This window comes from Erythrolamprus reginae, chromosome 1 (assembly GCF_031021105.1).
Source record: "Erythrolamprus reginae isolate rEryReg1 chromosome 1, rEryReg1.hap1, whole genome shotgun sequence".
In the NCBI taxonomy this organism is placed as follows: Eukaryota; Metazoa; Chordata; class Lepidosauria; order Squamata; family Dipsadidae; genus Erythrolamprus; species Erythrolamprus reginae.
The window spans coordinates 93864487-93889059 of NC_091950.1; the positions used below are offsets into that span (position 1 = coordinate 93864487).

Below are 24573 nucleotides of genomic sequence, written 5' to 3' on the forward strand. Positions count from 1 at the left end.
GAGATAACTGCAGAGCAGGTAGATTTGCTGGATCTAGATAAGTGATTGCTGCTGAAGCTCTTTTGATTGCTTCCATTATATGATTAAAACTGTATTTCCCTGTAACCATCTTTTTGAGGCTTGTTTTCTTGTTGTTTTAGATGGAAATGGGTACTGTACAGGTATTTAAGAGTAACATATATATTTATTTCAATCCCCTTCAACTGAGTCTTCGGAGAGGGGCGGCATACAAATCTAATAAATTGAAATTGAATTGAATTGAATAATTGGAAATTCCGGAAAGAAATCTGGAAAGAAACATGATAAACCGCTGATTTAGTTCTTTGCTTCAGAAATAATCTAAACTATTCCAATGCAGGAACTTGTTGTACTTACATTCACTTACTTCTTATTGAGGTATTCAAATGTTAAGTATGTAAACAAACCAGAAAACCATCCTTGAGCAAACATGGAATATACTTATTTTTGACATATATATCAGCTTTTGACACATATGGAAAACTAATACATCTGGTGCAAGAATATATCTCTCATTGATGGGCTAAGTTCATGTCTATCTTCCTCCACAGAAACAAAGCTTATAAACATGATAGATAGATAGATAGATAGATAGATAGATAGATAGATAGATAGATAGATAGATAGATAGATAGATGATAGATAGATAGGCAGGCAGACAGACAGATAGATACTTTAGATAGATGATAGATAGATAGATAGATAGATAGATAGATAGATAGATAGATAGATAGATAGATAGATAGATAGATGATAGACAGACAGATAGATGATAGGTAGGCAGGCAGACAGACAGACAGACAGACAGATGAGAGAGAGAGAGAATTAAGATATTCATGAACTGGGAGAGCCATGTTGACAAGGTTAGCCAATGATTAGGCATAGCAACTGAGTCAGCCAATAGGAGCTAACCACTTCTGAGTCTGTGCAGAGAATCAAAATTGAAAAGCATAAGCTTAAGGCTTGGCATCACACTCTCTGTCCTCTCTGTACTGCTCTTCTGAAATGAATCTAACTCCTGCCTGGGTTTACTTGAAGAAATAATCTGCTAATGATATTTTAAATTAATCTGTTAGTATGTTTATAAAGAAGTTATTGAATCCAACTGAATCAATCAACTATGTGTGCTTCTAATTTTGATTTTTGCAGCAAGGATGGATAGATAGATAGATGGATGGATGGATGGATGGATGGATGGATGGATAGATAGATGAGAGAGAGAGTAAAAGAGAGATAGAGAGTGCGTGTGTCCTAGAAGAGACCTGAGGATGATTCACCCAAATAGCCATTTGGTTTCAATAATGCACATAAAAGGATGTGCAGGAGACACTTACGGAGAGCGTGCCATTCATCCTGGCGGATGGTATTGGTAACATTAATAGGCAAGTTGCGTGGCAGGGAAGATGATGTGTAATGATATTTCACAGCTGTGCATCGTTGAATGACTCCTGCAAAGACAAATTCAGTATGCAGTTGGGGATTCTGTAGCTGAACAATGACATTTGTAACACTACTTTCCCTTTACCGCCCATAAATCAGATTAAACCTCTTCTGTAGCTGAGAAACTAAATTACTGATAGACTCACCCACCCCCCATGCCAAACGGGTTATTTGTCTTAATTAAAGGGGGGGTTGGAATTTTTTTAGTTTATTGAAAAAAGATTAAAACAAAATATCAATATATTTAAAACAAAAAAAATCACAAACAAAAAAGTGTCTTAAAAACAACAACACATACACCAGCGGGGGTGAACTTTTTTGGCTCAGGTGCCAAAAGGGTGCATATATGCTCATGCCCACACCCATAAGAACATAAGCACGAAGCGGTGGAAGTGATGTGCCGGTGCCTGGAGGCTGTTGGGGCCTGGATGGGTGTCAACAGACTGAAACTCAACCTGGATAAGACGGAGTGGCTGTGGGTTCTGCCTCCCAAGGACAATTCCATCTGTCCGTCCATCACCCTGGGGGGGGGAATTATTGACCCCCTCAGAGAGGGTCCGCAACTTGGGCGTCCTCCTTGATCCACAGCTCACATTAGAAAACCATCTCTCAGCTGTGGCGAGGGGGGCGTTTGCCCAGGTTCGCCTGGTGCACCAGTTGCGGCCCTATCTGGACCGGGACTCATTGCTCACAGTCACTCATGCCCTCATCACCTCGAGGTTTGACTACTGTAATGCTCTCTACATGGGGCTACGTTTGAAAAGTGTTCGGAAACTTCAGATCATGCAGAATGCGGCTGCGAGAGCAGTCATGGGCTTACCTAGGTATGCCCATGTTTCACCATCACTCCGCAGTCTGCATTGGCTGCCGATCAATTTCCGGTCACAATTCAAAGTGTTGGTTATGACCTTTAAAGCCCTTCATGGCATCGGACCAGAATATCTCCGAGACCGCCTCCTGCCGCACGAATCCCAGCGACCGATTAGGTCCCACAGAGTGGGCCTTCTCCGGGTCCCGTCAACTAAACAATGCCGGTTGGCGGGTCCCAGGGGAAGAGCCTTCTCTGTGGTGGCACCGGCTCTCTGGAACCAACTGCCCCCGGAGATTAGAACTGCCCCTACTCTTCCTGCCTTCCGAAAACTCCTTTGCCGTCAGGCATGGGGAAACTAAACATCTCCCCTGGGCACGTTAAATTTATATATGGTATGTTTGTGTGTGTGTTTGCTATTACATGGGGTTTTCTTAAATCGTTAAATATTTTAATTAATTGGATTGTTGTGACTGTTTTGCTTGTTGTGAGCCGCCCCGAATCTTCGGAGAGGGGCGGCATACAAGTCCAACTAATAAATAAATAAATAAATAAATAAATAAATAAATAAATAAATAAATAAATAAATAAATAAATAAATAAATAAATAAGAAGAGCCATGCTGAATCAGGCCAAAGCCCATGGAGTCCAGCATTCTGTGTGACACAGTGTCCCACCAATTGTCCATGGAGATCTTGAGCAGAAAGAGAAGGCAAGACCCTCCCTTTCCCCTGACCCCCAACAAATGGTACTCAAGGGAATCCTACCTGCCTCAACCAACATAGAGGTAACACTTGGACATCCGTTTCAATAACCACCAATACACTTGGCATCCATGAATCTGTCTAATCGGCCTTGAAGCTATCAAGGCTGACAGCTGTCACGACCTCTTCTGGAAGTGAATTCCATAAACCAACGACCCTCTGGGTGAAGAAACATTTCCCTTGATTTGTCCTCGCTTTCTTACCTATGAGCTTTAGGGAGTGCCCCCTCATCCTAGTATTGTGTGATAGAGAAAATAATTTTTCTCTATCCACCTTTTCTATCCCATGCATGATTCTATACACTTCGATCAAGTCACCACTTAAATGCCGTCTTTCAAGGCTGAAGAGACCAAGGTGTTGCAACCTGGTTTCATAAAGGAGGTGCTCCATTTCCTTGATCATACTTGTTGCCCTTTTTTGCATCCTAAGATAAAATACAGAAAATAGTATAAGGGCAGACTAGGTGGATCATGAGGTCTTCTTCTGCCGTCAGTCTTCTATGTTTCTATATACACATAGCATCCTCCCTAACTGAATGCTGATTGGTACAGTACAAACATTTTGATTTCCCATCCCTTCATAAACAGGTCAAAAGAATTTTAAACTGTTAAACCAATAAACCTACTTATAAGTTGTTATTCTGTCATTGGTAAACTATATTAATGACAAAGTAATTAACATGAAAAAAAATAATGAACATATTATGTTAGAATATAAAAGTAATAAAAATTGTGAACATTAATAGGAGAAAGACAACGGTGAAATTCCAAAACCCTCAGTCAATAAACTGTTATTGTAATCAGCATATAGAAAATTTACCATGACTTCAGTCCCCTATTGTTGGGACACGCCGGCAGAACATCTATCATCCAAAATATTAACCTTAATTGGTCCTGGATCAAATAGCCAAGATTGTTCCTTTATACACCATCTCTTATCAATTGCTGATTGATTGAATAAAATAGGTCCAGTCTCCAAAGCTGCTCTATCTTACCTTAAAATTCCAGAAAAAGACTGTTCCTCAATTAAATGTATTAAATCTGTTTCCCACTCTCCATCAAACCTCATAAAGAAAAAACCATTTGTACTTGTCAACCCAGAGAGTTCTCTGCTATTATATAAAAGTACAGTGTTGAGCTTTTGGGAGGTGTATGGAGTCAGCTGTATAATTTATGTTTGATGGTTCTATAATTTCTATATTTTTTTCCTAGACATTTTATGACTGGGAAATCACATTTCTTCTTCTCTCCACATTTTGTGTTATTTCTATATCTGTATTTCCTCCCAATGAATCTGGTGCTTTAAAAACAAAATATTCTTGCTGGCTTTAAAAAAAATGTAATGTCTGTTTTTTAGCATTGTTTTGTGCAAAGTGTATAAGTTCATCAAACCTTTTTGGGGAAAACAATCAACAAGGGATTACATTTTGTTAGCCAAAGTCTGTTTTCTCCCTTGGGTGTCAGCCTCCTCCTTCTCTCTGCCGTCTGAACTGTTGTTGGCTCAAAGCAGGGAGAGAGCAGGGAGGCAGTGAAAAAAGAGAGGGAAAATATTTTCTGGCCATTTGATCTAAAATGTTTTTGCAAATTAACAAAGCACAAAGTCACATGCCTCTTTCCATACAGAAGGCAGAAAGGAATGAGAACAGTCAAATAAACTAAAGAAGGAAAATAGAAAAATTCCAGCTGGGGTTGAAATAAGTCTGCATTCAACCAGTCAATTAACATTGAAAAATAAAAAGCAAAAGTTGAGAAAGTGACAGGTAAAAGAACTAGCAGAATAGTCTGTTAGATGAAAGAGGTGTAAAAGGCCCTGGACTTTTTAACTACTCTCTCATAAGGAGTTGCAATCTTCAAGATTTCCCTTTCTGGGTTGGGTCTACAGCTGTCCAAAAATTGTCTCTGTTCTTTTGTAAGTGCCCTCATCAAATCCAATACAGAGCCCCCCACATAGAAGGATCTTCGGAGAAGGACAACATACAAATCTAATAAATAATTTTAATTTTAATTTTAATTTTAATTTTAATTTTAATTTTAATTTTAATTTTAATTTTAATTTTAATTTTAATTTTAATTTTAATTTTAATTTTAATTTTAATTTTAATTTTAATTTTAATTTTAATTTTAATTTTAATTTTAATTTTAATTTTAATTTTAATTTTAATTTTAATTTTAATTTTAATTTTAATTTTAATTTTAATTTTAATTTTAATTTTAATTTTAATTTTAATTTTAATTTTAATTTTAATTTTAATTTTAATTTTAATTTTAATTTTAATTTTAATTTTAATAATTTTGATTTTAATAATTTTAATTTTAATTTTGATTTTAATTTTGATTTTAATTTTGATTTTGATTTTGATTTTGATTTTGATTTTGATTTTGATTTTGATTTTGATTTTAATTTTAATTTTAATTTTAATTTTAATTTTAATTTTAATTTTAATTATTTTAATTTTAATTTTAATTTTAATTTTAATTTTAATTTTAATTTTAATTTTAATTTTAATTTTAATTTTAATTTTAATTTTAATTTTAATTTTAATTTTAATTTTAATTTTAATTTTAATTTTAATTTTAATTTTAATTTTAATTTTAATTTTAATTTTAATTTTAATTTTAATTTATTAGATTTGTATGCCACCCCTCGCCGCAGGCTGGGGGCAGCTCACAGCAACAATAATAACAATATAACAAATCTAATATTTTAAAAAAACATCTAAAACCCATCATTAAAACCATACAACACAATCATACCATACATAAACTATATGAGCCTGGGGGGTATCTTAATTCCCCCATACCTGGTGACATAGGTGGGTCTTAAGCAATTTACGAAAGGCAAGGAAGGTCGGGGCAGTTCTAATCTCTGGGGATAGTTGGTTCCAGAGGGCCGGGGCCACCACAGAGAAGGCTCTTCCCCTGGGGCCCGCCAGACGACATTGTTTAGTCGACGGGACCCGGAGAAGGCCAACTCTGTGGGACCTTATGGGTCACTGGGATTCGTGCGGCAAAAGGCAGTTCTGGAGGTATTTTGGTCCAATGCCATGTAAGGCTTTATAGGTCATTACCAACACTTTAAATTGTGAATAATAATAATAATAAAAATATTCCTTTAGGCCCCACCAAGGACATTGTCTGGTTGACGGGACCTGGAGAAGGGCGACTCTGTGGGACCTAACTGGTCGGTGGGACTCATACAGCAGAAGGCAGCTCCACCGCCTTCTGCCACACGAATCCCAGCGACCGGCTAGGTCCCACAGAGTTGGCCTTCCCTGGGTCCCGTTGACAAAACAATGTCGTCTGGCGGGACCCAGGGGAAGAGCCTTCTCTGTGGCGGCCCTGACCCTCTGGGATAAACTCCCCCCAGAGATTAGGACCGCCCCCAACCTCCTCACCTTTCACAAACTCCTTGAAACCCATCTCTGCCGTCAGGTATGGGGAAATTGATTCCCCCGGGCCGTTCCCGTTTCATGTATGGTTTTTATCTGGGATGTATGATTGTTTTTATATTAAGGGTTTTAAATTGCTTTTTGCTTTTTGCAATTACTATTGGATTTGTACTGTGGTTTTTGTAGTGAGCCGCTCTGAGTCTCTGGAGAGGGACGGCATACAAATCTAATAAATAAATAAATAAATAAATAAATAAGTAATCTGGCCCTATGCCATGTAGGGCTTTATAGGTCATTACCAACAGTTTGAATTGTGTCCGGAAATCAATCAGCAAACAACGTAGTCCATGGGGTGTAGTCTAGGAAAGTCCATGACCGCTCGCGCGGCTGCATTCTGCACAATTTGCAGTTTCTGAACATTGTTCAAAGGTAGCCCCAGGTAGAGAGCATTGCAGTAGTTGGATATCAAGGTGATAAGGGCATGAGCGACTGTGAGTAGAGATTCCCTGTCCAAATAGGGACGCAACTGGTGCACCACGTGAACCTGGGCAAATATCTGCTATATCCCCTAAAAAGAAATTATGAATATGCAATGGGCTAAGTTGTCTGTTGTGAATACATTGAGAGCAAAAAAAGAGGTCTGTTACAGAAAAAAAGAGCAGAATTCAAGAAATTTTTGAATTAATATTGTGATTTCACTCTTCAGCACTTTTGAATGGAACTGAATTGTATACTATGTGACTTACAAAGGTCTTCTATTAAATCTGCCCACAAATGTCCTTTTATAAGTTGTTTTGCACTAGATAATCATTAAGAAGCCAAACCACAGAATTGGCAATGCATGACTCTATTGTTAATCGTGTAATTTCAGTTCATTTCACAAACCAGCTTTCCTTTTAGCACAATCTTTGCTGGCTTTGGTAAGTCAAAGAGGATTCAGGCACCTAAAATTCTGGCATGAATTAATTCCTTATATTTGCTTTCCCAGCATTGTTTCTGATTGATTTGTCATCACTTGTTTCAGTTACAGCACAAGAGGAGATAATGTTTATTGGGCTGCTAGTAGGGCTGTGCAAATTTATTTTTATTTATTTATTGTTAGAGTTGAAAGGGACCATGCAGGTCATCAAGTCCAACCCCCTGCCTGAGCAGGAATCCTAAAGCACCCCAGCCAAGTGGGAGTCCAATCTCCTCTTGAAAGTGTCTAGAGTTGGGGAATTCACAACCTCCGCAGGCAGGTTATTCCACTGGTTGATCGCTCTGACCGTCAGGAAGTTCTTCCTTACTTCTAGGTTGAATCGCTCCTTGGTCAGCTTCCAGCCGTTGTTCATCGTCCGGCCCTCTGGTGCTCTGGAGAATAGAGTGGCCCCCTCCTCTCTGGGGCAACCCCTCAAGTACCTGTAGACTGCTATCATGTCCCCTCTGGCCCTCCTTTTCTCTAGGCTATCCATGCCCAGTTCCCGCAATCTCTCTTCGTAAGTCTTGGTTTCAAGTCCCCTAATCATTTTGGTTGCTCTTTTCTGCACCTTCTCCAGAGTTTCAATGTCTCTTTTGAAGTGTGGTGACCAGAACTGGATGCAGTACTCCAGATGTGGTGTGACCAGGGCGTAGTAGAGTGGTATTAATACTTCCCTGGTCTTGGAGTGTATCCTCCTGTTGATGCAGCTTAGGATAATGTTGGCTTTTTTGGCCGCTGCTGCACATTGCTGGCTCATGTTTAGTTGATTATCCACCAAGACTCCAAGATCTCTTTCGCAGTCACTACTGCTAAGCGGGGTTTCTCCCAGGCTGTATGCGTGTCTAGTTTTTTTTTTTATCAAGGTGAAGGACTTTGCTCTTGTCAACGTTGAACATCATGTTGTTATTGTGGGCCCATAGTGTTAATCTGTCCAGATCTTTCTGTATTTTGAGCCTGTCCTCTACGGTGTTGGCTACCCCTGCCAGCTTGGTGTTGTCTGCGAATTTGACCTGTTTCATAATTCAGAACCTGACTTCTAGTTCAGATCTGGAATGGGTCTACAACAACTTGCCACCTCCAACTCACCATGGCCAACTTGCTGCAGTCAACTAACCATGGGACAATTCACCAAGGTCAATTCGCCAATGGACAAGATTTACACTAATATAAAATAATAATAATAATGCAATAGAAGCATAAAAGAAAGAGTGCCAAAGGAGAGAGAAAATGAAATGTGAATGATGAAAATTTAAATATTTTAAAACTATTTTAAATAATTAAATTGAATTGCTGAATTGTCCCACAGCAAGTTGTTCTGTGGTGAGTTAACCATGGCAAGTTGTCTTGTGGCGAGTTGGCCATGGTGAGCTGACCATGGCAAGTTGACCATGACAAATTGGCTGCAGTGTTTTGGCTGGGGCAAGTTGTCCCATTCTGCCCTAAAACAGTGCCCCCCCTCAACTGTCTTGTCTAGTTCCAAATTATGATTATTTATTTGAATCTGGAGGTGTCTGATCTAATGTAGTTTTTGCAAAATTATGAAAAAAATCTCTTTAATGAACATTAGGCAAACAGCATTGCTTTTCTCAGTTGTAAGAGAATTATGAAAATCAATAAAAGGTAAAATTGCATTGCCTCTTTCTTTAAAGGTCTAAAAATTAATCTTTGCTGGCTTCTTGCAAGGAGTTTTACAAGGATTTTACAAGGGAAATTAGGACAGAAAATGGGTGTTTTATATGTGAATAAGTAACCTTTCCAAATGTGATTAAATTTTGGATAAGGTGTTGAAGATAATGCATTTTTATTAAACTAGATAACTCACAATCTGTTAAATCGTTTCAGATATATTTCTTCACTAGATTCCTCAGTACTTTTAACAATGGCAGCACTTCTAAACTATTGTAAAAGTTCTTCAAAATTCAGGGAGATATTAAGAGATGCACCTGCCCTGAAAGTAGCCCAACCTGAACTGTATAGCCCAGTCAAACATTAGCAGTTGACCACAGGAAATGTTTTATGAAATTGTCTATCATGTCATAAAATGTTTAGTCCTGATTTTTATGTCATAAAACATTTTATAAAATTTGCCAAATACTTACTTACTTACTTAATTACTTACTTACTTACTTACTTACTTACTTACTTACTTACTTACTTACTTACTTACTTACTTACTTACTTACTTACTTACTTACTTACTTACTTATTGGATTTATATGCCGCCCCTCTCCAAGGACTCAGGGCGGCTTACAACATATAAAAATAAAACAATACAATACAATGTCCTAATCCAATTAATCTCAATTAATCAATCTAATCTAAAATCCCAGTTATGTTAAAATCAGGCATTCCCACTTAAACCACAAACATACATAACATTCGTCGGCCAGGGTGCTGGAGTCTAATAGTCCCAAGCCTGGCAGTATAGCAAAGTCTTCAGGCTCTTGTGGAAGGCAAGGAGGGTGGGGGCAGTATGAATCTCTGGGGGGAGCTGATTCCAGAGGGCTGGGGCCCCCACAGAAAAGGCTCTTCCCCTAGGCCCCGGAGAAGACCAACTCTGTGGGACCTAACCAGTGGGTGGGACTCGTGTGGCAGGAGGTGGTCCTGTAATTAATCTGGCCTGATGTTATGTAGGGCTTTATAGTTAGCCCACTTTTAAGTTAGCCCACTTAAGTTGTCCTTGCTGAAAAAGTTGTGCCCTGTGCTGCATCACCAGTTAAAGGTTATAGATGCAAGAGTTTGAGTAGTACGTAGATACAGTCCAATCAGTGGTGGGTTGCTCCCAGTTCAGACAGGTTCTTAGAACTGGTAGCGGCTGCAGCAGGAGGCTCCGCCCACCTGCCCAGGACGCATGCAAACTGGTGGCGATCTAATTTAGAACCCACCACTGCCTTCAGGATCAGAATAGTAGTAAGACTGTAACCTTTTCCATGCCCACGTAATCCAGCCCCATCACACAGCTACAAACCTCAGGCTGGAATCCAATTAGAATTTTAGAGTTAGAAAAAGACCTCTGTACTATTGAGTCTTTCAGTGAAGGTATCCCAATTAAAGCATCCCGGATTGCTAGCTGCCTAAATTCTACTTGTAAAAAGAAAAATCACATTTTCTCAATTTCTGAAAACATCTAGTTGCTTACATTAGGATTCTTCCTACCATATTTCTCCTCCTTCTTTCTTTGTGTGTGTTATTTTCTTGTAGCTTAAAGAAGACTCCTATGTAGTTCGTTGAATATTTTCTAGTGATATTTGATTTCTTTTAAAAATGCTACTTCAGCAGCCTCTATTGTGGCCCTCAGCTCTGCCAAAGTGGTGTCACAGGCATGCTTCCAGAGTTGTTAACCTGATCCTACGCAGCTTCTGCTCAGGCAATCTCACACTACTCACAAGAGCCTACAAAACTTTTGCCAGACCCATTCTTGAATACAGCTCAACTGTCTGGAACCCATACCACATCTCGGACATCAACACCCTCGAAAACGTCCAAAGATATTTCACCAGAAGAGCCCTTCACTCCTCCACTCAAAACAGAATACCCTACGAAAATAGACTATCTATCCTGGGTCTTGAAAGCTTAGAACTGCAGCGCCTAAAACACGATTTAAGTATTGCCCACAAGATCATATGCTGCAATGTCCTTCCGGTCAATGACTACTTCAGCTTCAGCTTCAACTGCAACAACACAAGAGCACACAACAGATTCAAACTTAATATTAACCGCTCTAAACGTGACTGTAAAAAACACGACTTTAACAATCGAGTTGTCGAAGCGTGGAACTCATTACTGGACTCAATTGTGTCAACCCCCAAACTCCAACATTTCTCCCTTAGACTCTCCACGATTGACCTCTCCAAGTTCCTAAGAGGCCAGTAAGGGGCGTACATCAGTGCACTGGTGTGCCTAATGTCCCCTGTCCAATTGTCTTTCCTTATCTCATATATCATATATATTCTCTCCCTCTCATATATTTCTCTTCTTTTTTTACTTACTATCTTTATATATATTACTCAATGTCTATTCTCTTTCAGATGTATTGTATATTGGACAAAGAATAAATAAATAATAAATAAATAAAATATGTTTGACTCCATGCGTTGGATTTAAGTCACAGCATTTGTAATGATGTCATGCCCTTCCTTTATCGCCTTCATCCCCCTAGGGATGCCCCCCTGCTATTTAACCAATGTCTATAATCTCTTCATTTTAGTTTATCTTTCTGAAACTTCTTTGCAGTTCTCCAAGTCTGAATTTCAACCTAAACGTGACATGAGAGATTAGCCTGGTTTCTACAGTTGTTAGGTACAATGTTATAATTTGTTCCTTTCCCCATCTGTGCAGAAAGAAGTAATAATTCTTGTGACAGTCTGTCTCTCTGTCTTTCAAATCACAAGTTTTGGATAAAAGCAGAAGACACATTCTGTGTTTTAAAGAAAACAATTCTCTGCTCTGGTGCTCTTTTTTGATTGACTTCAACAAAACCAGAAGATTCAGGACCTTAAAATATAAATATAACTGTATAACGTTTCATCTCTGCATATTTGGTCCTGAATTGCAGTCATTCTTTGTTGAGTTTTTCCAACTGTCTTCGGTGCTTCTGGTACAAAGATGTAAAGGAGTAATTTGCCCTCAGATGTGACACACTCAGGGCATCATCTTGTCTGGGGACAGTTTTCCCCTTAAAATCATGATTTCCTATTTCTGATCTGAGGGCCACTGGATCAGTGCTCTGGTGGACCCTAATGCAAATGTCAAAATAAAAATAAGTATCAAAATTATCAATATCTTGGGAGTTTTCTTATTCAAAAGTTTGAGGGATTTTAGGTGGCTCCACCAAAACGTCATGAAGTTTTGCCACTTGCCATTGTTCCCGCTATTTTATTTTATTTTAAAAAATTCTTTTATTGCTTAACTGGGGACAATCTGCAGATGCTACTTGGAGACAATGGAGAAAACATAAGTGTTATCTGCAATTTTAACTCTTAAGGTATATTTCTTATTTATTATGTATCAAATTTATATGGGGGGGGAAGGGAAATGGCTCAGCGGTTAAAAACACTGAGCTTGTCAGCTGGAAATCTGACAGCTCGGGTTCAAGACCCAAGTGCTATATGACAGGATGGTGCCCCAGTACTTGCCTCAGCTCCTGCCAAACCAGCAGTTCAAAACCATGCAAATGCAAGTACAGTGGTACCTCTACCTAAGAACGCCTCTACTTATGAACTTTTCTAGATAAGAACCGGATGTTCAAGATTTTTTGTCTCTTCTCAAGAACCATTTTCCACTTACAAACCCGAGCCTCTGAAACTCTAATCGGAAAAGGTGGGGAGCATCCTCCGTGGGGCCTGTCTAGGAATCTCCTGGGAGGAAACAGGGCTGGAAAAGGCAGGGAGAATCCTCTGCGGGGCCTCTCTAGGAATCTCCTGGGAGAAAACAGGGCTGGAAAAGGCGGGGAGAATCCTCCATGAGGCCTCTCTAGGAATCTCCTGGGAGAAAACAGGGCCGGAAAAGGCGGGGAGAAGCCTCTGTGGGGCCTCTCTAGGAATCTCCTGGGAGGAAAGAGGGCCTCCACCTTCCCTGTGGTTTCCCCAGTCGCACACATTATCTGCTTCTAAATTGATTCCTATGAGAAAAATGGCTTCTTCTTACAAACTTTTCTACTTAAGAACTGATCACAGAATGAATTAAGTTCGTAAGTAGAGGTAGAGTCTGCAGAGAGGGGTGGCATACAAATCTAATAAATAATAATAATAATAATAATAATAATAATTATAATTATTATTATTATTATTATTATTATTACCACTGTAGATAAATATGTACCACTTTGGTGGAAAAGTAATACACTCTATGTATTACACAGACCACAGAAGTGTGTTCGGACAACTCTGGCTCCCTCAACTAAGAAACGGAGATGAATGGAGAGGGGAAACCTTTACCTTTATCTTTATAAACCTTCCAGTGATGATCCAGTGATATGTGCAAAGTAAAAGCTGGGAACCAGTGTCTTATGAATTCAATTCTAGATCTATAACTATAGCACAAATGCTGATACTAAAATGACAGCAGCACATAGGAGATGGCTCTGTCTGTGGTTTTTCAATGCTTGGTAAGATCATTACCCATAGGAACCTGGAGCTAAAAATAAATATAATATTCCCAGAACACTGAGAGGATACTTCACAACTGCACTATCTTATCACAACAAGTCATGGATTAATCAATGCTGTTCACCAAACCTATCATTTTGTAATATCAGGAAAGCAAACCCCAGTCCACTCAGCTGAAAACCATCTTTGCTCAATGTCTATCCTACATTATAAATATCGTATGTCTGTCAATTTTTTTAATCAGGTCGATACCTGCTCTGATCTCTCCATGTGATGGGATGTCACTTCATTTACACTGAACACTTGGGATGTGGAAATTATTAATCATTAATCCTGACCCAGACAGGTTCTTCTCCCCTTGGTCATCTGTTTTACCTTAGCTTGTCTTTTAACATTAAATCTCTGTTTATCAAATTGATATCTGTCAAAAAACTGTGACCTTTTTGACCCAAGAGTCAAACTTAGCATATGAATGGCAAGTGGCAGGACAGAGTTTGTTTCTAGATAAGAAAGAGAGAGAAAGAAAGAATAAAACAGATTAATTTGAAAATTGAAATGCAATTAAGTTGAATGAATACAGGTAGTCCTCAAATAATGACTACAATCAAGCTCAACTTTTGCCTTGATGAGCAATATGTTAAGTGAGTTGCACCTCATTTTATTATGGTTTTTTTTGCCACAGTTGTTAAGTGAACACTTCAATTGTTAAGCGAATCATGTTAAGTTAATCAATTAAGGCAAATAGGACTCTCTATATAGCAAGGGCAGTGGTGGAATCCGATTTTTTTTACTACCAGTTCTACGCTTGGTGGGCGTGGCTGGGCCTGAATTTTAATTATGTGACCATGGAGAGGCTGCAATTGGTCATAAGTGTGAAAAACGTTCATAAGTCAATTTTTTTCAGGGCTGTTGTAACTTTGAACAGTCACCAAATAATGGTTGTAAGTTGAGAGTACTATCTGTATTCTCCCCATGTTTCATGTTTGCCCCCTCTGTTTTAATTCATTTATTCTTTTACTATTTATTTATTTATTTATTTATTAGATTTGTATGCCGCCCCTCTCTGAAGACTTGGGGCAGCTAACAACAATATAAAAAGACAATGTAAACAAATCTAATATTAAAAATAATCTTAAAACCCCCAATTTAAAGAACCAATCATGCATACAAGCATACCATGTACATACCCGGAGAAGGCCAACTCTGTGGGACCTAACCGGTCGCTGGGATTCGTGCGGCAGAAGGCGGTCCCGGAGATATTCTGGTCTATGTCGCCAGGCACAGGGAAATTCATATACCCTCAGCTATTATAATTTATGTATGGTTTGTTTGAGTTGCATGAATATTTTTAATAGGGTTTTATTTAAATGGTTTTTTAACTATTGGATTTGTATATTGTGTATTGTCCTGTTGTGAGCTGCTCCATACAAATCTAATTTATTATTATTATTATTATTATTATTATTATTATTATTATTATTATTATTATTATTATCCCACCTGAGGTGCAAGGAGAAGGCATGGGTGGATGCAGCACTGGCAGCATTTATGCTTCCGGCAGCACCCATAGTAGAAATTTAGATTTGTTGTAAACTGTTTTTTCACTTTGTTGTGAGCCGCCCCGAGTCTGCGGAGAGGGGCGGCATACAAATCTAAATAAACATAAACGTAAACATTCACCTAACTACCCAGCCTGAGGTGAGGCAGGGGTCGACCCAGGAAGGAGAGTGCAGGAAACGTGAAGCAAATTGTCACCCCATCAAGCGACACTGGTAAGGTTGTAAGTCGAGGACTTAACAGTTCACTTGAACGATGATGATTGTTCAAGCCACTCCCACCTGGTCACATGGCTGTCAAGCCACTCCTACCCAGTCATATGACCATTAAGCCACACCCACAAAATAAGCCACATCCACAGTGTGGCAGTAAAAATTTTGGCTGCCCATCACTGCACACATGCTTATGTTTCTGCATGAGATTTCACCGCATCTTTGCTTCTGTGCATGCGTGAAAGCAAAATCACAGTGGAGACGCGCACGCACACAAGGTGACACCAGCTGCATGTGCAGCGCAACCAGTAGTGGCCAGTAACAGGAATCTGCCCCTGGAGGAGTGAATCTGAAGGTATGCAAGTCGCGTGGGCTGGCAGTCTCCGAAACCTATTACACAAAATGGAAGTCACAATCCAAAGCGGAGTTAAGCTTAAGATGCTGGATTTAATGGGTTTATACACACTTAATGTGATATTGAATTTTAGCTTTATTGTATCCAATATGTGCATTAGCTTTGGCAGAGACACAGTGGAGAGAAAGGGTGACCAAAATAATTGGTTTTAAATTCCTTGAGATCATTGGTGGATGCACAAAGCTTTTAGCTGGAAGGGAGGAGGGCCTATCAATGAGAAGAAAATATTATGCAGGGGGAAATCAATTAATAAAATAAAATAAATGAATTGCCTTTCAGTGGATAAAATCAGCCTGGAAACTTAACAAAGGCAGAAGATGCATACTGTACGGGCGAGGATTAAATGCAAGAGAGCAGCTGATGGTTTCGTAATAGATTCTGGAAACAGAATACTGCAGCTTTACTATCGCTACAAAGGTAGGAACAGCAGAATCTAGACATTATTTAGTGCCACAGGGCTTAACAAAGGCACTGTTTGACAAATCCCTTTCCCAAAGCACAAATAATAAAGAAAAAACAAGCAGACAGGAACAGGAAAGGGAAAATGGAGGCAGGAATAACTTGTGGCATACAGCATATTCTATCAAATACTGGTGTCTTTTATTTGTTTCCAAAGCGAAAGATTTAAAGGGGTGAATTTTGAAAAGGGATTCTAGAGATGCATTTGGGGGGGGGGATTCCAAATTTAAGGGAAAGCAAAGGAGAGACCAGGCATTACTTGGAGTACTGGAGTACTGTGTACAGTTCTGGTCACTGCACTTCAAGAAGGATATAATGGAACTGGAAAAGGTGCAAAAAAGGGCAACAAGAATGATCAAGGAAATGGAGCACCTCCCTTATGATACCAGGTTGCAACGCCTTGGTCTCTTCAGCCTTGAAAGACGGCGTTTAAGGGGTGACTTGATCGAAGTGTATAAAATCATGCATGGGATAGAAAAGGTGGATAGAGAAAAATTCTTTTCTCTATCACACAATACTAGGACAAGGGGTAAGAAAGTGAGGACAAATCAAGGGAAATATTTCTTCACCCAGAGGGTCGTTGGTTTATGGAATTCACTTCCAGAAGAGGTCGTGACAGCTGTCAGCCTTGATAGCTTCAAGGCAGGATTAGACAGATTCATGGATGCCAAGTGTATCGGTGGTTGTTGAAACAGATGTCCATGTGCCGCCTCTATGTTGATTGAGGCAGGCAGGATTCTCTTGAGTACCATTTGTTGGGGGGGTCAGGGGAAATGGAGGGATCTCAAGATCCCCATGGACAATTGGTGGGCCACTGTGTAAAAACAGAATGCTGGACTCGATGGGCTTTGGCCTGATTCAGCATGGCTCTTCTTATGTTCTTATGTTATTCTAGCCCCATCTTACGCCAAAAGCCAGTTGGTTAGCCCCAGACCAGCTTCTCTCTCTCTCTCAACCCTAGGACTAATGAAGCAAGGACAAACAATTTCGGAAATTGTACCAAGAAATCTGCAAGGATTTGACCAGGCAGGTGCTAGGAGCAAAAAAAATGGACTTGAAGGTACATACCTCCGCACAAAAAGAAAATAATACACTGCTCAAAAAAATAAACTTAAACAACACAATATAACTCCAAGTAAATCAAACTTCTGTGAAATCAAACTGTCCACTTAGGAAGCAACACTGATTGACAATCAATTTCACATGCGGTTGTGCACATTCAACTTCGTGCAGAACAAAGTATTCAATGAAAATATTTCATTCATTCAGATCTAGGATGGGCTCTTTGAGTGTTCTCTTTATTTTTTGAGCAGTATATATTGCAAATATAATTGATGTTTACTGGAACTGGAATGCTTTTCAAACAGTGGTTAGAATGCTGTATTGCAGGCAAATTCAGCTCACTGCCAGGAGTTCAAACTTGACTGGCTCTAGGTTGGCTCAGCCTCCCATCCTTCCAAGGTTGGTAAAATGAGGAGCCAGATTTTTGAGGGCAATATGTCGATTCTGTAAACTGCTTAGAGAGGGCTGTAAAGCACTGTGAAGTGGTAGATAGGTCTAAGTGCTATTGCTATTTTTGGAGAAGTTTACCAAACTAGAGCTGGCACAAGATTCTATGGTAGGACATCATCATACTTAGTTCTGCTTTTTCGTTGGCCCCATATTAGAAGCACTTCACTCCCCACCTACTTCAATGGAATAGGATAGAGCAGTGATGGTGAACCTTTATTCCCTTGGGTGCCGAAAGAGCATGTGCGCGAGTGCCTTCATCCATAATTCACTGCCTGGGGAGGGTGAAAGCAGCTTTCCCCACCCTCCGGACACCCTCTGGAGGCCGGAAACAGCCTGTTTCTCAACTTCTGATGGGCCCAGAAGGCTCGTGTTTCATCCTCCCCAGGCTTCCCTGGAGCTGGGAGAGGGTTAAAAACGCCCTCCCAGAGCCTCTATGGAAACCAAAAATCAGTTGGCCATCACACACATGCACTTTGGAGCTGAGCTAGTTCGACAGCTGATATGGCTCCGCATGCCACCTGTGGCACCCGTGCCATAGGTTCGTCATCACTGGTATAGAGTGTTGTACATCAATCCCAGAGAGAATGACACTCACCCAGTGAAGGGCTGCAAAAAATTTTACTACTGCATTGTATGCGTGGCTTATTTTATGGGTGTGGCTTGCCAGTCATGTGACCAGGTGGGAGTGGCTTGATGATCATGTGACTGGTGCGTGGCTTAAAGGTCATGTGACTGGCTAGAAGGTGGCCAACTTGACGTCACTCACATCAAGGGTTTGGGTTAGAGTTAGGGTTAGGGTGCTTGGCCTCTCCTCACCTCAAAGAGATACAATTTCCCTATCTACTATTACTGAACATCCAAAATATGCTATATAATTCTATGTATTTATTTATTAGATTTATTTATTTATTAGATTTGTATGTCGCCCCTCTCCGTATGCCATATGTTTGCATACATATTACACACAGGCACACAAAAATATACATTATCTACTATATAAACTGTATGTGTACACACACACACACACACACACGGTTCTTCTAAAATTATACACATTTAACCTCATTTACTGTGCTGGGAAAAACATGCCCAGGAGGGGGGGGGGAAATTCAAACTTTTTCTACTGGTTCTGCATACCTGACCGTACCCATATGTTGTGGTTCAGTCTGGGACCCCTCCGGGAATGGCTGACCTTCTGTCGGTTTCCAGCTCAGAGGGAGAGGCTGAGGAACAGGAGGTGCAGACTGACGAGGAAGAGGAATCCCAGGCTGAAGAAGAAGGACAGCCAGAGTCCCACCAGGGGGAGCTCTCCCCAGCAAGCAGCCTGGATTCCTTAGGGGAAAATGCTCAAGACATCATAGATATGCGACAAAGGAGAGCTAATCAGAGACGGACTCAATTGGCTAAGTATTTCCAGCATTAGAGGTCACAGCTGGGTTTGGGTGTGGTGCTCTTGGGAAAGGATAAAAGGCGGACCCACCCTTCCTGGCTTGTGGAGTTTTATCTTGGAGATTCGTGAGACCTGTCTGTGAACTTTGGTGGCTTACAATCCTGGTTTGTGCCTTGGACTATTGAAACCTTGGGGGGGTGTGCCAGCAAGAAGCTTGTGGTATTGACTGGACATCAGGACCCTGCTGTAACGTATTATAGCCTGTCTGTTGTGAAGACAGGTTTTCCTTTGTGCTTATTTTTTCCAGCTATAAAATACTTTTGGCTTTTACCAGAGTGTCTGGCTGTTTTTTCAGTTGGTGTTGAGGTCTGGGAAAACCCAGACAGAACACCATAGGAGCGCATCACTGCTCTCGTCCAGCATTGGTCCTAGCACACCTCATTTTCTTCTTCCACTCCTGTGAAATGGCGCTAGTGGCTAAGTGTTCCGCAGGCTGACCAATGGCATGAATTACCCCACCAGCAAAGCAACAGGCAAGCCAAAAAAGAGGACTTTTCAAGTGGTTTCAACCAGCAACACTTTTGCACTCTGATCTGTTGTGAATTATTCCCAAAGCACCTCAGAGAGTTTTTTCTTTAGATTTAAAGCGTGGCACATAGTTTATTGTTCAAGAGTGATTTTTATAGTAAAATTGTTCTGGAAGTGAATGAAAAAGGCTAAAGAAAGTGTTGCCATCACAGTGAATGATTTAAGAAAACTCGCGTGGAATGAAGCTGAATGGAAAAGAGGCTAGATGAAATATTTTAGGGATTTGAATGGGAATTCTAAACAATTGAAATAAATGTTAGTATACAAGAAAAGCAAAGTCCTAAATGCTGGTAGAATGTTGAAAAACGATAAAGCTGTGAAACTGTTCAAATGCACAAATAAAAGACAAAAACAAAATAAAGTTGGAAGGGACCTTGGAGGTCTTCTAGTCCAAGCTGCTGCTTAGACAGGAAATTCTATATCACTTCAGACAAATGGTTATCCAACATCTTCTTAAAAACCTCCAGTGTTGGAGCACTCACAACTTCTGGAAGCAAGTCATTCTACTGATTAATTGTTTTGTCAGGAAATTCTCCTTAGATTTAGCTTGGTTCTCTCCTTTGATTAGTTTCCATCCATTGCTTCTTGTCCCGCCTTCAGGTGCTTTGGAGAATAGGTTGACCCTACTCCCCCTTCTTCTATGTGGCAGTTGCTTAGATATTGGAACACTACTGTCATGTTACCCCTAGTCCTTCTTTCTCCTAGACTAGACATATCCAATTCCTGCAGCTGTGGTATGGTATGTTTATGGAATTTAGCTTCTCTAATGTCTGTGCACGAAGGCTATATGGGTGCCAACAATGCAGCTGTTGATCCACAAAGTTATGAAGTGAACAGTACAAAAGCTACAGATAAATAAATTTGTTAAATGTGTCTTGGAAAGCCGCCGCGAGTCTTCGAAGAGGGGCGGCATACAAATCTAATTAATAATAATAATAATAATAATAATAATAATAATAATAATTATTATTATTATTATTATTATTATTATTATTATTATTATAATAATTATAATAATTATAATAATTATAATAATTATAATAATTATAATAATTATAATAATTATAATAATTATAATAATTATAATAATTATAATAATTATAATAATTATAATAATTATAATAATTATAATAATTATAATAATTATAATAATTATAATAATTATAATAATTATAATTATTATAATTATTATAATTATTATAATTATTATAATTATTATAATTATTATAATTATTATAATTATTATAATTATTATAATTATTACAATTATTACAATTATTACAATTATAATAATTATAATAATAATAATAATAATAATAATAATAATTATTATTATTATTATTACGTCAATACAACACAGCAAAGGAGATCTCTATGCTGGATTTCGTATTTCATCACCAGTCGGGCGCTTCCCAAGCACCTAGGACTGCGTGATGTAGCGATCCCAGTAAAGCGGCCTTTTGCAATTGACATATGGAGATTTTGTCAATTCCGATGGTTTTCAAATGTCCGCTGAGATCCTTTGGCACTGCGCCCAGCGTGCCAAGTACTACTGGGACCACTTTCACTGGCTTATGCCAGAGTCGTTGCAGCTCGATTTTTAGATCTTCGTATTTCACTAATTTCTCTAGCTGCTTCTCCTCAATTCTGCTGTCTCCATTATTATTATTATTATTATTATTATTATTATTATTATTATTACTATTACTATTATTAATTAGATTTGTATGCCGCTCTTCATGATGGCGAACCTATTATTATTATTATTATTATTATTATTATTATTATTATTATTATTAATCCTTTGATGCCGGGCGATCACGTGGCTTGAAGAAATCGCCCAGCAGGCAACTCAGCTTCCGCGCTGCCTGAAATCGGCCAATGCGGAGCTGAGCTTCCTTCTTCACGGCTTCCAAGTTTCCCCACCCGTCTTAGAGGTCAGTAAGGGCACCAGTGTGCCTTCCGTCCCCTGTCCAATTGTCTCTCCTTATCTCATTTATCTTTTCTTCCTTTCAAATATGTTCACCTATACTTTTATATCTTTTCTTCTATTCTTTTCTTTATTTATATTATTACATATCTTTCTCTTTAATGTGTATTATGTATTGGACAAAATAAATAAATAGATAGATAGATAGATAGATAGATAGATAGATAGATAGATAGATAGATAAATAGATAAATAGATAAATAAATAAATATTGTACTTGCTGGTGCCAGGAAAAAACGTGGACGCCACGAAGAAAGACAAAATGAACTGCAGTGCATGGAGTGAAGTTTCCGTCAGACCAGGCAGCAAAGTAGGGAGGGGGGGGGGAGAAAAAAATGAGGGTTGCAAATAGCTGCAGAGCACAATGGGATCTTATCTAAACACTGAGGTAAAAGTCTGTAGAGATTTTTCAGTCGTCTGTCCCATCCCTTCCCCCACCTCCAGTCAATGGTGTCCCACTTTACCGAAGTAAAAATCTGGTCACCTTACCTTATATAAGACTTTATGGATTTAGGCAGATCCCTGTTTTGCTCTTCCAAAGTTCATTAAGTGCAGTGATATTTAAATATTGGTTGAGAGAAAACATATTCGGTATGGAATAGAAGGGTGGTTTCTGAACATGAGAAGAATCATATAATCGTATATGAAATAAAGAATAAATGGGAATAAATGGAACGCTTAGCAGACGATTGAAGTGGAGAGAACAATTGTGACTTAAACACAGGTGGATTAAAAATAAGAGCAAGTTGATGAAAGTGCATTTTTGTAGAAAGTTGAAAGAAGGAGAAGATTTCAAAAACTGTGGTTGAATGGAATTGAATGGATCTTAAAAGAAAAAAGAAACAAGAGGTGTAAAGAACAAAAGGCCATGTAACAGGTAGTCCTCGACTTACAAACACAATTGAGCCCAAAATTTCCATTGCTAAGCAAGATTGTTGTTAACTGAATTCTACCACATTTTACGACATTTCCTGTCACTGTTGTTAAGTGAATCATTGCAGGTGTTAAGTTGGTAACTTAAATCAGTGAATCCGATTTCTCCATTGACTTTGCTTGTCAATAGGTTGCAAAAGTTTATCATATAACCCCAGGATGTCGCAACCTAAATGCATGCTAGTTGAGTCAAGTGTCCACATTTTGATCACATGACCAAGGGAATGCTGTAAAGGTCATAAGCATAAAACTCAAACTCAACCCTGATAAGACGGAGTGGCTGTGGGTCTTGCCTCCCAAGGACAATTCCATCTGCCCGTCCATCAACCTGGGGGGGGGGGAACTACTGATCCCCTCAGAGAGGGTCCGCAACTTGGGCGTCCTCCTCGATCCACAGCTCACATTAGAGAAACATCTTTTGGCTGTGGCAGGTTCGCCTGGTGCACCAGTTGCGGCCCTATCTGGACCGGGAGTCACTGCTCACAGTCACTCATGCCCTTATCACCTCGAGGCTCGACTACTGTAATGCTCTCTACATGGGGCTACCTCTGAAAAGTGCTTGGAAACTTCAGGTTGTGCAGAACACAGCTGTGAGAGCAATCATGGGCTTTCCCAAATATGCCCATGTTACACCAACACTCCACAGTCTGCACTGGTTGCCGATCAGTTTCCGGTCACAATTTAAAGCATTGACCTATAAAGCCCTTCATGGCACCGGACCAGACTATCTCAGGGACCACCTTCTGCTGCACGAATCCCAGCGACCAGTTAGGTCCCACAGAGAGGGTCTTCTCCGGGTCCCGTCAACTAAACAATGTCGCTTTGCGGGACCCAGGGGAAGAGCCTTCTCTGTGGCGGCCCCGAACCTCTGCAACCAACTTCCCCCAGAGATTAGAATTGCTCCCACCCTCCTTGCCTTTCGTAAGCTTCTTAAAACCCACCTCAGTCGTCAGGCATGGGGGAATTGAGATACTCTTTCCCCCTAGGCCTTTACAATTTTATGCATGGTATGTCTGTATTTATGTTTGGTTTTACAATAGGGGTTTTTAACTGTTTATATTGGATTGTAATATGCTGTTTACTACTGTTGTTAGCCGCCCCAAGTCTATGGAGGGGGGCGGCATACAAATCCAATAAAATCAAAATCAAAATCAAATCAAATAAAAAAGGTCACAGTCACTTTTCTTCCAGTACCATTGTAACTTCAGATGGCCACCAAAGAAATGGTGGTAACCAACACGCAGCCATGTAAGTCTATAATTGTTGTCTAATTAATTATTTTTGTAAGTATCACTTCAAATTTGTTTTTAGCAATCATACATACAGGTAGTTCTCTACTTATGGCCATTCCTTTAACAACAATCTGAGGTTATGACAAGACATAAATATGACTCACAACCCTTCCGAGCTTATAATCATTGCAACTTCCCTGTGATCCTGTGATCAAAATTTGGGCATATGGTGACTGGTCTCCATTTACAATTGTTGCAACATAATAGGGTCATGTGATCACCACGGGTGATGTTCCCAGGAGGGGTTTATGACAATTTGCCATGGCCAACTCAACGTGGCCAACTCTCTGCAGGACAAGAGTTACAGTAATATCAAAGAAATGGTGGAATAGAATAATTAAAGGAAAATGCAAAAGGAGGGACAGAATGAAATTCGAATGGCAAAACTTAAAATAATGTTTATTTATTTTAAACAAATAGAATTGTTAAAACTGTCCTGCAACAAGTTAGCCATGTCTAGTCATCCTGCAATGAGTTGGCCATGGCATGTTGGCCACAGCAGGTTGGCTGTGGCAAGTTGTCCCATTCCCAGGGATCTTCCAACAAGGAAAGTCAATGGAGGAGGCCCAATATGCTTAATGGCTGTAGCAAAAAGGGTAGTAAAATCTCTTCTCAACTGCATCACTTAGCAATGGAAGTTATGGTCCCAACAGAAGTCATAAGTCGAGGACTACCTGTAGTTATGCTGAAGAGCAGGATATGTTTTTAGGAAGGAGAAGAATCATTCATTCTCCTTATCTGT

General features: G+C 39.5%; 1 protein-coding gene across 1 annotated transcript in view; it reads right to left on the reverse strand.

Annotated features, from left to right (window-relative positions):
- Positions 1 to 24573, reverse strand: part of LOC139157682 (transmembrane protein 178B-like) — a 38161-nt gene that overhangs the window by 7258 nt on the left and 6330 nt on the right. Inside the window, exon 2 of the mRNA XM_070734707.1 lies at positions 1353 to 1466. Coding sequence (XP_070590808.1) covers positions 1353 to 1466 — 114 coding nt within the window. The remainder of the gene's footprint in view (positions 1 to 1352; positions 1467 to 24573) is intronic.